General features: G+C 53.3%; 1 protein-coding gene across 3 annotated transcripts in view; it reads left to right on the plus strand.

Annotated features, from left to right (window-relative positions):
- XXYLT1 (xyloside xylosyltransferase 1) overlaps positions 1 to 15,444 on the plus strand; it is a 41,966-nt gene that overhangs the window by 7,869 nt on the left and 18,653 nt on the right. For 2 of the 3 annotated variants that reach the window (XM_056807788.1, XM_056807787.1), the window contains one exon: positions 2,960 to 3,107. In XM_056807788.1, coding sequence (XP_056663766.1) covers positions 2,960 to 3,107 — 148 coding nt within the window. Of the gene's footprint in view, positions 1 to 2,959; positions 3,108 to 8,059; positions 8,367 to 15,444 lie in introns of those variants that run through there. The other variant, XM_056807789.1, reaches the window with a different exon arrangement.

Consider the following 15,444-nt stretch of genomic DNA (forward strand, 5'->3'; position numbering starts at 1 on the left):
GAGAAATTTCAAGATTTACAGTGCCAGGCGGAGGCTCCCCCTCCCCGGTTCCCAGAACAACATCCCGTGTCTCAGACAAGCACACAGAGCACGAGCGGGGTCGGGTCTGCACCCCACCGTCTCCACCTGGAGCACCCCAACCTCTTTGCTCCCTCTCACCCTCAGGTGAGACCCCCCCCCCCCATGAGACAGGCTCGTGTCCCGAGGAGCTCTTTGGAGGTCCTGGGCTTGAATCCTGCCTCTGGCGTGGGTGGTGCCGCGGGTAGGAAGATCTGGGTTCGAAGGCCACCTTTGACTTGACGTGTCCAAGGAGGTCGGGGCTCCCTTCCGCTGGCCCTGAGCAATGCTCCTCCTGCTCTCTGGGCTCTTGCGCCGGCCCTTCCACTCCGAACCTGCAACTGGGGACGGCCTCCCAGCCAGGGAGCCCCGAGGATAAGGGACCCGAGGAGGACCCTGGCCTGGCTGAAGCTCTCCCTCGTCCCACACAGCCTCCTCCACGCGCCGGGAAGGCCACGTGCGGATCTCCCGGAGCCCCCGCGATGCCCAGATCCTCCTCCCCTTCCCCTCCCGCGGGCGCCCTCTCTGCCTTTGCCCAGGCCGTGCCCCCTGCCTGGAGGGCTCTCTCCTCACCCGTTCCCCCCGAGCTCTGCTGCAGAGCCGCCCTCACAGCGAGTTTTTATGTATTGGGTCTGTTGGGGATATGCTTGTGTCCGGGTTCGGTCATGTGACCCCAGGAGGGGAGGGCAGCGCCAGGAGGGGAGGCCGGGCAGAGCCAGGGACGTGGGGGAGAAGCAGAGAGGACGGGGAGTCTGGGGTGGCCGGTCAGGGTTGGCTTGAGGCCCTGCCGAGCAGGGGAGCCTCCAGGAGAGCCTCCGGTCAGGTCTGAGCTTAAAAGAAGGCGTCTTTGCCATGTTCAGTAGCCTGGCCTGGCCACGCAGGCTGGGTGTGAGGCAGCCACAGCCTCCGCTGTGGGAGGGGAGAGGAGGAGCCTGGAGATCAGCCCTGGGGTGTCTGGGGGTGTTCAGGGGTGTCTGGGAACTTCTAGGGGTCTTGTTCCCAGGGGCAGAGATGGCATGGGGGGAGGTGGGCCCACAGCGGCTCTGAAGTCTCCGGCATCCTGCAAGTGCCTGGTTTTAGCTCTGTGCAGGCCAGTCCAAGGAAGCACCCAGGCAAGGCTTCCAGCCCTCATGCTGGGCCCGAGAGTCCTGTGGTGTGGATGCCGGGCTCTTCCACCCTAGCCCTTTCCTGAAGCTCCCTCAGACTCTAGAGGCTGTCTGAGGAGGCCTAGAATGTGGAAGACCTGAGTTCCAATCCAACCTCAGACATGGAAGTCGCTGTGTTACTCCTTATCTGCTTCAGCTTCCTCAGTGCTGCAGTGCCAAGAACGTGTGCATCATCTGCTCTGAAGGACCCAGTGAGCTGCCCTGAGCCAGCACGAAGGAGGTGCTCAGTAAGCCCTCCCTCCCTCCCTCACTTCCCTTACTTCCCTCCCTCGCTTCCCTCCCTCCCTCACTTCCCTCCTTCCTTCCTTCCTTCCTTCCTTCCTTCCTTCCTTCCTTCCTTCCTTCCTTCCTTCCTTCCTTCCTTCCTTCCTTCCTTCCTTCCTTCCTTCCTTCCTCCCTCCCTCCCTCCCTCCCTCCCTCCCTCCCTCCCTCCCTTTCTTCCCTCCCTCCCTCTTTCCTTCCTTCCTTTCCCCTCCTTCCTTCCTTCCTTCCTCCCTTCCTTCCCTCCTTCTCTCTTTCCTTCCTTCCTCCCCTTCCTCCTTTCCTTCCTCCTTCCCTTCCCTTCTTCCCTCCTTCCTTCTTTTTTCTTCCTTCCTTCTTTCCCTCCTTCTTTCCTTCCTCCCCTCCCTCCTTTCCTTCTTCCCCTCCCTCCCTCCTTTCCTTCCGTCCTACTCTCCTTTCCTTCCTTCCTTCCTTCCTTCCTTCCTTCCTTCCTTCCTTCCTTCCTTCCTTCCTTCCTTCCTTCCTTCCTTCCTTCCTCCCTCCCTCCCTCCCTCCCTCCCTCCCTCCCTCCCTCCCTCCCTCCCTCCCTCCCTCCCTTGTTCTTTATTTTTGGTTACAAAGCCCCCATTGCTCTCTTGCCCCCCCTCACTCTTCTCCCCCCCCCCCCCAGGAAAGGCGAATCCTATTCTGGAGACAACCCACCTTACATTAGTCCAAAAAAAGGTCTGGAAAGGGAAGGAGCTGTGCCTCGGCCTCCCCTCCCAGGGCCTCGGCTCTCTTGGAGCAGAAGGGGGCCACATGGCCCTTCGGGAGGCCTCTGGATCTGGGGGGGGTCCCTGGGGCTGTCTGTTACTCTTGGGGTTCTGCTGCCGTCATGCTCTGTCCGTTCATGCAGTTCTTGCCGGGTTTTCAGAATCCCCCCTTCCTTCTTCTGTAGCACCCCCCCCCCCCGCCCTGTGCCCTTCGCCTGTCCCGCCCCAACTTGGCTGCCCCCCCCCCGGCCCCCCTCCGCTTCCAGTGCTTTGCCACCACAGAAAGAGCCACCAAAACCTTTTTGCCGCCGATGGGCTTTTTCCTCCTTCTGGGGGCGTGTCTTGGGTCAAAGGACGGAAGAGCTTTGGGGACAGGGTGAGCCGCCTTCATTCCCTGGAAGCCCCTCGAGTGTTTGGTGAACATCTGAGCCCTTCGGCCTTGGGCTTGGGGCTTGGACTTGGGGAAGGGCCGGGGGCTTGTGGTCAGTCCTGCCAAGCTGAGGAGCCCCAGACAGGAACCATCCAGCTTGGGGCCAGGGCTGCCGGGGGCCATGGAAGGGCATTAGAGGAAGGCCTGGAGCTTGGCACAGAGCCCAAACTGGCATCCAAGTGGTGTGTGCGTGTGCGCATGTGTGTGTGTGCATGTGCGTGTGTACACGTGTGCGCGCGTGCGTGTGCGTGTGTACACGTGTGTGTGTGTGAAGGCCCCAGGGAAGTCCTGGCAGCCTCCACCTCCTCACCCAGCCTCTCCCTCTCTTCCAGGTCATCTTCCATGATGTCGGCATCCTGACAGAGAAGCTGTTCCCAGTAGTGGAAGCCATGCAGAAACACTTTAGCGCGGGCTCTGGGACCTACTATGGGGATGCCATCTTCTTCTTGTCTGTCGCCATGCACCAGATCATGCCCCAGGGTAAGAGAAACGAGGGGGGGTGTTCAGGAGTGGCCTCAGGGCCCTTGGTCACCCTCATCTTTTCCTCAGGTTCTGAGGCACCATCCCAGGGAGGTGGGGATCTTGCTTCTGTGGAATGAATGGGAAACTGGGAGGTGGCCAGAGGGGAGGAAAGCGGCCCTATTGTCTCCTGCAAGATGGAGTCTGTTGCCAGGTCATGCCTCCAGGGCCTGGACTTTAGGAGGCTTGGTTTGGATCTGTATGATCTTGGAGATATTATTTCTCAACTCTGGACATTTCTGGCCTAAGACCCCAAGGTGGGGTCACTGTCTTCTGGAACCCTTTTCTTTCTTTTTTTTAAATAGGAATTTTCATTTTATTAAATATTTCCCATGGCTTCCCAAGCATTTGTTAAACATTTCCCAATTTCATGCAAAAATCTTTTGACATCCATTTAAAAAAATTTTGAGATTAAATTCTCTCCTCTCCCTTTCTCACCCCTCAAACACATTAACTTTTTAAAAAAATTTTATTTTTCCAGTTACATGTATAATAATTTTCAACATACGTTTTCCAAACTTAGAGGATCCAAATTGTCTGTGCCCTCCCTCTCCTGGAGATGGTAAGCAATTTGATCTAATACATGTATGATCATCTCTGGAGCCCTTTTCTGCTGAGTTTGATTTTTCTGCCCCTCTATCTTATCACTGGCTAGTAGAAATGTTTTCTCCTGCCCTGCTACCAGGAGTGGGGCTGCTTCTGGTCTTGCCAGAAGCTGAGGGAGATGTTTGTGCTATCTGGTGACTTGATGAAACCAGAGGATGATGGAGTTGGTCCTAGGAAAGATCTGTGGGCTTTCAGAAGCCTGACCCGATCCAATGGGCCCAGAGAAGAGCTAGGGTTTTCTGGGGAGCTTAGCAATCCCTTTGGAGCCTTTGTTGATTGGAACCAAGGAAGGACCTCTGCCTGATGAGACCAAGACCAGCCAGAGTGCGTCTGGCAGGAGGGTCAAGTTGGATATCTCTTTAGTGGGTGACTGTGCCTGTCAGCATGGAGGGAGAACATACACCTTCATTTCCCAGCCATTGGCATAACCTTAGCCCCATGGTGGGGGTGGGGGAAACCTATTTCCTGTAAATTAGGAGTTGTCACGGGAACCAGGTCTAATGATCAGGTTACTTTTTCCTACACTAACACTAATGGAATCCAAAGTTTTTGGCATACACATGACATCTATGAAATATCTTGGAGTATGCATCCTTAATATGTACATATTTATGTATTTATAAGTGGCATAAAGAAATATTAGTATATTAATAATTATGTATCTTTTACAATTTACAAGAAAACTAGAAATTAAAAAAGGATTAGATAAAGGAGATATGATCTTTGAACCTGGAGGTGATAGGGAGCCCCAGAGTTGATTGAGTAGGGGGTGACATGGTCAGATCTGACTTTTAGAAGACCACAGTGGCTAAATGGAGGATGGACTGGGGGGGGGGAGAAATTTAGGGCAGGCAGACCCCCTCAACAGCTACAGCAATAGTCCAGTCCAGGTGCAGGTTAGGACACTAACACTGGAGAGAAGATGCAGAGATGAAATTGACCAGAGATGCTGCAGAGGTGAAACTGACCAGAGATGCTCTAGAGGTGAAGCTGACTAGAGATGCTGTAGAGGTGAGATTGATAGGAGAGATGCTTTAGAAGTGCAATCTACCAGAGACTGGTGCAGAGATGAATTTGACTAGAGAGGATGGAGAAGTGAAACAGACTAGAGATGAGACAGACTAGAGATGCTGTAGGGGTGGATTTGCTCAGATTGCTGGAGAGGTGAAATTGTCTAGAGATTCTGAGAAGTAAGATTGGAGATGCTGGGAGAGTAAATAGACTAGAGCTGATGCAAAGGAGTGAAATGGATTAGAGATGCCTGCAGAGGTGAAATTGACCAGAAATGATAGGAGAAGTAAAATAGACTGGAGTTGATGCAAGGGGATGAAATTGATTAGAGATGCTAGAGTGGTGAAATAGACTAGATGAATTGACCAGATGGGAAATTAACTAGAGATGCTGAAGAGGGGAAATTGATAGGTCTTGGCTACATCTTGGATGGGGAGAGTGAAGAGTCCAGACTGACTCCTAGGTCGGGATACTTTGCCTTGGAGGATGGGGGTGGGAAAGATGATGGGATGAAATCTGCCATCTGTCACAATCCTTCCATGCCTGTTCCTCTATGAGATTCAGTTTGTTCCCTTCAATACAAAAAGGGGTTGAGAACTGGGCTGTCCATCAGTGGTCATTCTTAGGCTCCTGCCAAAGGCTGGGATGATAGGGCCAGGGCCAGTGCTTGGGGATGGTGGTGTTGGAACTTTTCCTGGTGGCCCCTGCTCAGCCAACGGTTGGAGGGGTGGTTCCTGGAAAGCAGGTGGGTTATGACTCCCTTGGAGTTGCTGAGCCCTGCTCAGAAGAAGGGCAGGTGGGAGTCTGCACAACAGGGACAGAGGGAGGGGGTGTGAGGCAGTGTTAGGTTGGGTAAGAGTTTTTGTGCTGGAGACGCAGTCAATAAGTCCTACCCTGTTCAGTGAGATTATATTTCTAAAGCCCTTAGCATGTTGCATAGCACACAATAGGTATTTTATAAGTGCTCATTCTCCTTCCCTTCTCTCCCTCTTCAGGTTGTTGTTGTTCAGTCATGTTGGACTCTTTGTGACCCTTTTTGGGAAATTTTCTTGGCAAAGATCCTGGAGTGATGTGCCATTTCCTTCTCTGGTTCTTTCCACATTGAGGAAACTAAGGCAAAGAGAGTGAAGTGACTTGTCTAGAGTCACACAGCCAGAAAGTGTCTGAAGCTGCATTTGAACTCAAGTCTTCTTGACTCCAGGTGCAGAGCTCTATCTGCCGCTAGCTGGAGCAGGAGTATAGGAGGACTGATTGGGGAAGGGCCTTGATTTCATGGCCTCCCTGTGGGTCACTTGAGGGAGAGAACTGGGGGTGTTGGTGGGATGTTTAGCCTGGAGGCAAGAAGCCTTTGTGGCCGACATGGCAGCTTTGGGTGGAGGGCTTCACTGAGCTCTGCTTGGCCCCCCAGGGCTAGTTCTTGGTAGGACAAGGAGTAGTGAGAGAGGTTACAAAGGGGCAGATTTAGGCTTGAGGTCTGGAAGAACTTTCTACCCTTGGGAGCCGTCCCAGCGTGGAGCACGGGGCTTCAGGTGGTGGCAGGATGGCTTGTGGGCACCTGAACACAGCTGTTTCGTGTAAGGGGGAGGGGTGCCCATGGTCAAGCAGTCAGAGGCCGTCCTGGGCCTTGGCCTATGCACGCTCTGCCAGGCTGAGGCCACTGGCGGGCTGTTGGCTGATGCGCCCGAGTCCCTTGTCACTTGCCCATTGGGGCCACAGAGGTCAAAACAAGCCATCCTTGACTTGAAAAATGAGGTCCCTCCAGGAGCCCCGAGTCCTGGGCCAGAGTCAGGAGGGCCAGAGTTCCAGTCCAGCCTCAGGCATTTCCTAGCGGGGTGACCCTGGGCGAGTCATTGACCCTCTGTTGACCTCAGTTTCCTGGCTTGTAAAAGGGGGATAATAATAGCTCATCCTTCCGGGGTGCTGGTGAGGCTCACTGACGAGATGAACCCCAAAGTGCTGCAGAAACGATAGACGGTGATTATTACTGTCCCAACAACATCATCCCTGATGCTCCCACGTCGGCCGCAGTAAGCCTGTGAGTGCCATGACACAGGCTTCCCCTCGTGAGAACGGATCAGCGTGTGCGCGTGTCGACACCGACACACAGATCGTGTACACACGGACAAATGTGTCCTCCCCGTCTCTGATGTTACCGGGTTGGGGCCCCCTCTTGGGGACGCCTGGGGGGCTGGACCCTGAGCCGGGCTCCCCTTCCTCGGGGCAGACTCCCCTGCCTGGCTCTGGCCTGAGGGGGCACCTCGGAGGTGGGTCATGTGGTTCGGGGAAGCTCTGTGCCCGAGGGCACGGATCTGGGCACAGGGCAGTGGCAGGACTTGAAGGTGGGTCTTCCTGGCAGTGGGCCAGGCTGGCTCTCTCCCCTGTGCCAGGCATCAGGAGAGGCTTCCTGAGGGCAGCCCCCACGCCGGGCACCGTGCCCACTGCCTGACCTGCTGGCTGTTGCCTCCATGAGCAGCTGAGTAGCCTTGGGTAATGCTGGGCTGGGCCAGCAGGGAGGGAGGGGGGAGAAGCAGGGGGGGAAGGAAGAGGGCGATGGGGAGGGGGAAGGGGAGGAGGGGGAGGGGGAAGGGGAGGAGGGGTAGGGGAGGAGGAGGAAGAGGAGGAGGAGGGAGAAGAGGAGGAGGGGGAAGGGGAGGGAGAAGAGGAGGGGGAAGGGGAGGAGGAGGAAGAGGAGGAGGGGAAGGGGAGGAGGAGGGAGAAGAGGAGGAGGGGGAAGGGGAGGGAGAAGAGGAGGGGGAAGGGGAGGAGGAGGAAGAGGAGGAGGGGAAGGGGAGGAGGAGGGAGAAGAGGAGGAGGGGGAAGGGGAGGGAGAAGAGGAGGAGGGGGAAGGGGAGGAAGGGGAAGAGGAGGAGGAGAGGGGAGGGGGAAGAGGAGGAGGAGAGGGGAGGGGGAAGAGGAAGAGGAGGAGGGGGAAGAGGAGGAGGGGAAGGGAAGGAAGAGAAGGGAGGGGAAGAGGAGGAGGGGGAAGGGGAGGGAGGGGAAGAGGAGGAGGAGAGGGGAGGGGGAAGAGGAAGAGGAGGAAGGGGAGGGAGAAGAGGAGGAGGGGGAAGGGGTAGAGGAGGAGTGGGAAGGGGAGGAGGAGGAGGGAGAAGAGGAGGGGAAAGGGAGAAGGAGGAGGGAGAAGGGGAGGAGGGGAGGGAGAAGAGGAGGAGGGGAAAGGGGAGGAGGGGAGGGAGAAGAGGAGGGGAGGGAGAAGGAGAGGAGAGGAAAGAGGAGGAGGGGGGAGGGGAAGAGGGAGGAGGGGGGGAGGGGAAGAGGGAGGGGGGGAAGGGGAGAGAGAAGAGGAGGAAGGGAGGAGGGGGAGGGGGAAGCACCCTGTTGTCTAGGCTTCTCCTTGTTTTCTCCCTGCCCATCTGCGGGGTGCGATTGCCCTCCTCCTGGTCCTGCGGCAGCAGAGGCAGGGAGGGAGTGGGAGATGACGGACAGCTCCAGCCTGCCGCAGAGGGGCTGGCGGGAGGAGTGGAGGCGGATTGGCAGAGGACGGGCTCTGCGGATGATTCTGGCTGCCGATGCTGGAGCTGCTGGAGCCGCCGCTCGCTGGGCCCTGGGGTGGCGGCCGCGGGGGCCTGCCTTCGCCTTGGCACCGTAAGCCTTTCCGTTTGTCCTTGCCTTTGCCGGGTGTCGTCGGGCGGCTTTTCTCGGGGTCTTTGGGGCTGGCTGCCGCCCGCCTGATCTCTTGGTTATAATAACAATCTGTCTATTCATTCACAAGCTCCACAGGTGTTGAGGGAGTCTTCCTGGGGCCCTGCACGGTGCTAGGCACTGGGGGTAAAAGGCAGCCTTGGCCCCTAGGAAGGGTCAGTCTTTGGGGAGAGATGTAGAGAATTAAATCCAAAAAGATCACCAGCTGGAGGGTCAGAGGACCTGGGTTCAAATTCTGCCTTGAGTGCTTCCTGCCTCACTTCCCGAGCCTCAGTTTCCTCCCCTGTAAAAGGAGGGGCAGGACCAGAAGGCCTCTGTGGGGTCCTCGGAGCCTTCCTTGTTGGGGGAGGAGCCGAGAAACAGGTTCCCTTTGAGGCTGTAGAGCGCGCTGGCACCTGCTCTCGCCCGGGTTCTCCAGGGTGCCACCGAGGCCTGGTTCTGTCCGATCCAGCCAGCCGCTCCTTCCTGCCACCCTGAGCTGCCCGGCGTGGCCACAGTTGGCTTTGTAGCCTCTGATCAGTCGGGCACAGAATCGGCCTTCGAGGACATCCAGCCTCGTCTCTTGGTCTGACGTGGGAGGAAACGAGGCCCCCAGAGAGGGGAGGCGGTTCCTCCGGGGGGTCGAGGCAGGTTGGGGGCACCAGGCTGGGCACTCTGTGGGGGAACGTGGGCAGGAGGAGCGCCCAGCGTCGGGCCTGGCTTCTCTGCTGACGGGCCAGTTTGGGGGGAGGTTTGGGATTGGACCAGATGGAAGCTTGTCGTCGCCTCTGGGAGATGGACGGGCCGACCTCGTGCCGGCCCGTCCTGGCGGGCCTTTGGGGCTCCGGGCAGCCGAGAAGCCTCACAGGCCTGCGACCCCTCCGGCCGCCAGGCAGGGCTGGCACAGGCAGCCCCGCCAGCACTTCGTGCCAGCGGCCGGCGGGCGTCTTCCTTCTCGGGGCCCAGGACGGGGCCAGAATTCCCTCACAGGAGACGGCTGGGCCGAGGCAGGAGCCAGAGGAGGCCTGGCCTGTGTCAGGGGAGAGCCAGCGCGAGTCTAAGGCTGCCTTTTCTGGCCCCCAGAGGCTCCCCCCAGGGAGAGGCAGAGGCAGACCGCCAAATCCCTCTCTTTTCAGCGAAGCCGTCCTCCTCCCTCCTCCCTTCCTCTTCTCCCACCACTCTGTCGCTGATGCTGCACGTTGGGATGCGCCATTCGGGAACTCGGCCTTGGCTGGCCTGGACGTGGCATCCGTGTCAGCAAGGGGATGAAGGAGATAGAGCTTTGGGCTTGGAGTGAGGAAGACCCAAGTTCCAATTCCGCCTCAGACGCCAACTTGCTGTGTGACTGTGGCAAAGTCACTTTCATCTTTTGCAGTCTTCGTTTGGGGTCGTCAGTGTCTGTCTCCCAGGATTGCTGCGAGGTCACAGGAGGTGACGTATAGGAGCGCTTCCTGGAAGAGAAAAGAGGGGCCGCTTCTCAGGGATGCTGCCTCCTCTCTGCACGCTTCTTCTGCTTCCTCTGCTCTTGCCTCGGCGCCAGCGACTTCACTCTTCATCGGTTCGTGCAGGTCTTCCCAGAGTTCTCTTCCTTCATCCCCCGGAGCAGGTCCTACTTGTAGTACAACAAGCTTCTGTTCCCTCAGGGAGGCACCATCTTCCTTGGGTCCAGTTCTCAGCTGGCACAAACAGGGCTCCAATCAGTATTTTTATGTGTTTGGACACTTTATTCTTCTCCCAGGCCTCCTCGGGGTGTTGAACCCAGGAACAGAGTCTCTGGTTCAAAGGAGACGCTGCACGTTCGTCTGTTGGTTCGATAATTTCCAAATGCTTTCCCAATGGTTGTGCCACTCCCTGCACCACCAGCAGTGGATTAGCCCGCCCAGCCGCCTTTCCACAACCCTTCCAGCGTTGATGCTGTCGTTCTGGGCCATTTTGGCCAGTTTGCAGAGTATGAGGTGAAAGCTCAGGGGGGTTTGGATGGGCATTTCCCTTATTAGGAGCGATCTGGAACATTTTTTCAGGTGACTGTTCCTCCTGTTCGGTTCTGCTGAGAGTTGTTTGTTCTTGTCCTTTGACCACTTATCTGTCAGGAAATGGCTTTTGGGTGTGTTTGTGAGGACGCGTGTCCATAGAGGTACCTCTGCCTTCTGTATCTTGGATATCCAACCTTATCTGAGAAATTTGTGATAAAGATCCCCCCATTTGACTGCTTCCCTTCTTATCCGAGGTGCGTTAGTGTTGTCTGTGCAGAAGCGTTTCAGTGAGGTGTCATCAAAACAATCTCATTTATGGTGTGCAGTTGCCACCATCACTTGTTTGGTCAGTCTGCATCTACCTGGAGCCCTGAGAGGTACGGAATGTGCTTCTTTATAGTCTGTTCTTTAACGTTCAGGTCGTCTATCCATTTAGAATGGATTGTGGAGTGTGGTGTGAAGGCTCAGACTAAGCCTGATTTCCGCCAGATCGCTTTCCAGGCTTTCCAGTTTTTATCCAATAACGAGTTCCTTCCCAAGGCATTGATCTTTTTCCCACTTTGCTGAACACGAGGTTATTGGCTTCCTCCATTGTATCTGATGCTGCTTTGTCAAGTCTGATCCGTCATTTACCTGTTCTTAGGGATTTGATGACTGTCTGAGGGCTGCAGATTTTACTCCTCTTTTGTCCCTGTGCTCTCCCCCATTTCTCTTGGTAGTCTAATCTCTCACTTTCCAGATGAATTGTTACTTTTGGAGTTCTACCCAGTACCTCTTTCAGAATTTCACTGGTATGGCTTTAGAATGTCAGTTAACCTTTTAGTTTATTTTATTGGCCTGGCTTAGAAAGGAGCCCCAAATGTTTCTGCAGCTATTTAAGTTGCCTTTGTATTTTTAAGGGGCAGCTGAGTGGCTCAGTGGATGGATGGAGAGTCAGGCCTAGAGACTGGAGGTCCTGGGTTCAAATCTGACCTCAGACACTTCCCAGCTGTGTGACCTTGAACAAGTCACTTAACCTAGCCCTTACACAGTATTGACTCCAAGACGGAAGATAAGGGTTTTAAAAAAAAGAAAAGAAAAGAAACGAAGTGCTTTGTAATGGAACCTATACAAATATTTTATGTCTTTTGGCTGGTTGACCCCAGATAGTTTCAATAGTCATTTGGTGCCCAAGGACTTCCCTTTCTCTTAGTGCCTCTTGGATTTTAAAAGCTTGTTATAAGCAATTGCGTTTCATTTGCAAAGGCCTGTTTGGTAGCTTTCAACTTTGCTGACTCTATTCATTATCCTGGTTAATCTCTGCAGATTCTCTCGGATTTTGCTTAGAAATGTTGTTCGCATATAGAGAGAATGCCATCTCGTCTCTCTCTCTCTTCCGTGGATTTCTCTCTCTGCTCTTCGTGCTCCTGAACTTCTAGTGCTTCCAGAACTATGTCAAGTAATAGTGAGCACAGAGAGCGCCTCTTTGCTTTCCTCTGGATCTACTGGAAAAGGTTCCAGGAACGTGAATCATGTGACCCTGGGAAATAGTCTAAATTGATTAATTAAGTAAAACTTTTCAGTTAAAAAAAGGAAAAGGTTCTAATGTTTCTCCTCTGCATCGACATTTACATGCTTTTAGTTTAGGTAGAAGCTTTTGGTGTTTGTAAAAAGATCCTTTTCTGCCTCTGTGTTGTCAAAAGATTGTTTCCGTTTCTGTTCATGTGGTTTTAGGCGTTTTTGTTTTTAATAGGATTAAGTATATTGATGGTGTTCTTCATGTGGAATCCTACTCGCATCCCTGGAATAAATCTCACTTGATCTGAATAAGTTCTGGACAAACTGCTGTGTGCGTTTGATAGGATTGGAAAATGTCATTTTATTTGTGTTTCCTGATAATTGTAGGGGATCCCCATAGCATATGATGTTTGCTTTTGGTTTTCTTACATCCCTCTCCCTTCCCCAATAGCCATCTCATATTTTATATTTTTAACACATTTAAATTTTTATTTTTAATGTATTTTACCAACATCTTTTAAAATATTTTATTTAATAAATACTTTTAAAATGTTTTAAATGTTTTTAACAGAAGAAAAAATGTCAGTACAATCAATTGAGAAAGTCCATAAGTGTGCCACGTGTAACACCTGTGGGCCTTCCACCTCCACTGGAGGGTCAGTTGGGAGTGGCTTCTTTCTCTTTGAGTCATTTTAGATCTTTATAATTTTGTTACTTTGTTATTTTTTGTCTTTTTGTGACCTTACTTTGGATGTTTGGTGTGTCATTCTCTTCCATTTATATTGTAGTGACTATATAGGTTGCTTTCTTGATTTTGTTGACATTATCAGCTCGTATTGCTCTTTCCATCCTTCTCTATATGCAACTCAACTGTCATCTTCTATTTATTTATTTGAATTGAAAATTTTATTTAATTAATTTATAATATTTTTTCATGTTTACATAATTCATGTTCTCCCCCCTCCCCCATAGCTGGCACACAATTCCACTGGGTTTTATATGTGTCATTCATCAAGACCTGTTTCCATATTGTTGATATTTGCACGAGGGTGATTGTTTAGAGTCTATGTCCCCAATCATATCTCCATCGACCTATGCTATCAGGCAGTTGTTTTTCTTCTGCATTTCTGCTCCCATAGTTCTTCCTCTGGATGTGGAGAGCTTCTTTCTCTCAGATCCCTCAGAATTGTCCTGGGTCATTGCATTGCTGCTAGTAGCAGTCAGTTACATTCAATCGTGCTACAACGTATCAGTATGTACAATGTTCTCCTGGTTCTGCTCCTCTCACTCTGCATCACTTCCTGGAGGTCGTCCCAGTTCACATGGAATCCCTCCGGTTCATTATTCCTTTGAGCACAAGAGTATTCCCCAATCGAAGGGCAGCCCCTCATTTTCCAATTTTCTGCCACCACAGACAGCGCAGCTATGAATGTTCTTGTACAAGGCTTTTTCCTTTTTATCTCTTTGGGGTATAAACCCAGCAGTGGTATGAAAAGGAAGACAGTCCCTTAAAGCCCTTTGCACATAGTTCCAAATTGCTCTCCAGAATGGTTTTATCAATTCACAACTTCATCAGTGATGCATTCATGTCCTGATTTTGCCACATCCCCTCCAGCATTTATTACTTTCCTTTGCTGTCATTCAACTGTCATTTCTTAAAGCTCAGTAGTATTTTGTTACTAATTCATGGACCACAATTTGTTTTGCCATTCCTTAATGCACATCTACTTTGTTTTTAATTCTTAGCTATTGCAAAAAGTATCACTGTCAACATTTTGGTGCACATGGACACTTTCTTCTTATCACAGGCTTCTTTCGGTCTCTGCTTCCAAAGGTATGGACATTTTAGTCCATTCATTTGCAGAATTCCAAATTGCTTTCCCAAATGGTGGTGCTACTTCACAGCTTCACCAACAATGTACCAGTGTGCCTGTCTTCCCTAGACCCCTCCACATTGACTGCTGCCCCTTTATGTTATCTTTGCCAGTTTGCAGAGTGTGAGGTAAAACTTCAGGGTTGTTTTGGTTTGTGTTTCTTTTTTCTTAGTTAATTTAAAGCATCTTTTTTGAGATGTGAAACAGATCTTTTGAGAATTGTTTGTTCACATCCTTTGACCATTTATCTATTGAGGAATGACTGTTAGTCAGCTAGAAGTGTATGTGTGTGTACACATGTTTTTTTGGGCCGGGTCACTTGAGAATACGTGACTGCTGCAGGATTTAAAGTTGGGGCTTTCGGACTCCAGGAGAGAGGGATACTCTCTGCTTGCTGTGAAATCCTAGGCAAGTCATTTACCCTTTGGCCTCAGTTTCCCCAGTTGTAAAATGGGGGTCCTAACTGTAATGTCCTTGAAGAGTTGTAAGCATCAAATGAGATAATGGTTTTAAAGCCCTTAGCACAATGCTTGGCACAAAGTAGGCACTCAGTAAATCCTTTTTCTCTCCCCTTTTCCCCCAGTGCCGCTGCCTTTCTTGTACATGCAGCAGCATTGTCCTTGGTTACTGTGTGGCTAATAGCAGGTGCTAAAACATCCCGGGTTCTTTTAATCAAGACCAAGTTTCAGGGCTTTATTCTGGGGGTCACTGCTCCAAAACTGGGGCAGGTGGCCTTTGGGTGTCCGCAGTGTGCTGAATGCTAGCTTTAGAAGGAGAATACAGATGGGAAACCAGCAGAGACCCAGTGACTTTGGACTGGAACTTCTCCTTGTCTGTAAACGGAGGCGTTTGGGGGCAAAGCGTTCTGGCTCCCCTGCAAGGTCTGATGCTCAGGGGTCTGGCTGGGGGGAGCGTTTGGGTTACAAAAGGAGGTTCACCTCCCCAGTGTGTTCCTTTAGGGCGGGCGAGGGCTCTCCTGGTACTTTGTGGGGCTGGAGCCACCCTGGGGGGTTTGTGATCACCTTGAAGACCAGTCTGGAAGGAAAGAGCCTGCCAGTGCGGAAGAGAGCAGAGAGCGAGCACTTCCTCCAGAATCCCCCCCGAGTGCTACGCTTCCCTCTGCGTCTCTGATCCGCGATGCGCTCGGGCTCTGGGAGCAGGACCCCCCCCGCCCCCCCGAACCAGAAGGCCCTGTGGGCGCCTGCAGCGTCAGGGAGCCCCTTCCTCCCGGGCCCCTCATGCTTCCTGGGAGCCTTCTCGGAGTCACCGAGGCCCTTGGCTCACTCTTTATGGGAAGTGGCAGGGCCCGGCTGCCCCCTCCGGCCGGACACGGCTCCGGCCCTCCCAGGAGCCACGGAAAGCGCGGCTGGGTCCTCCTGACCGAGGAGAGCCCCTTCAGTTTGCTCCTCTGGCCAGGCGGGCTCCGAGGGCCCCTCGGGCCCTTCTCCTTGGACTCGGTCTCTTCAGGGGCTGCCGAAGGGCTTGACGTCCTCCCTTTCCTTCAGGCTTGGCCGCTGGCCTCGGGTCGGGCGCCTCCGTGTTCCTGGTGGAAGGCTGCGGGCAGGGGCCTGCACGCACGCCCTCCGGGCAGGGGGGAGGAGGGACGCGGCCCTGGCCTTCCGAGATGTCCCTGCGGGGAAGGGCGCAGAGCCACGATTCACACCCAGCACTCAGACACCACTCGCAGGGACTGAGGCA

This window comes from Monodelphis domestica, chromosome 8 (genome assembly GCF_027887165.1).
Source record: "Monodelphis domestica isolate mMonDom1 chromosome 8, mMonDom1.pri, whole genome shotgun sequence".
Lineage (NCBI taxonomy): Eukaryota > Metazoa > Chordata > Mammalia > Didelphimorphia > Didelphidae > Monodelphis > Monodelphis domestica.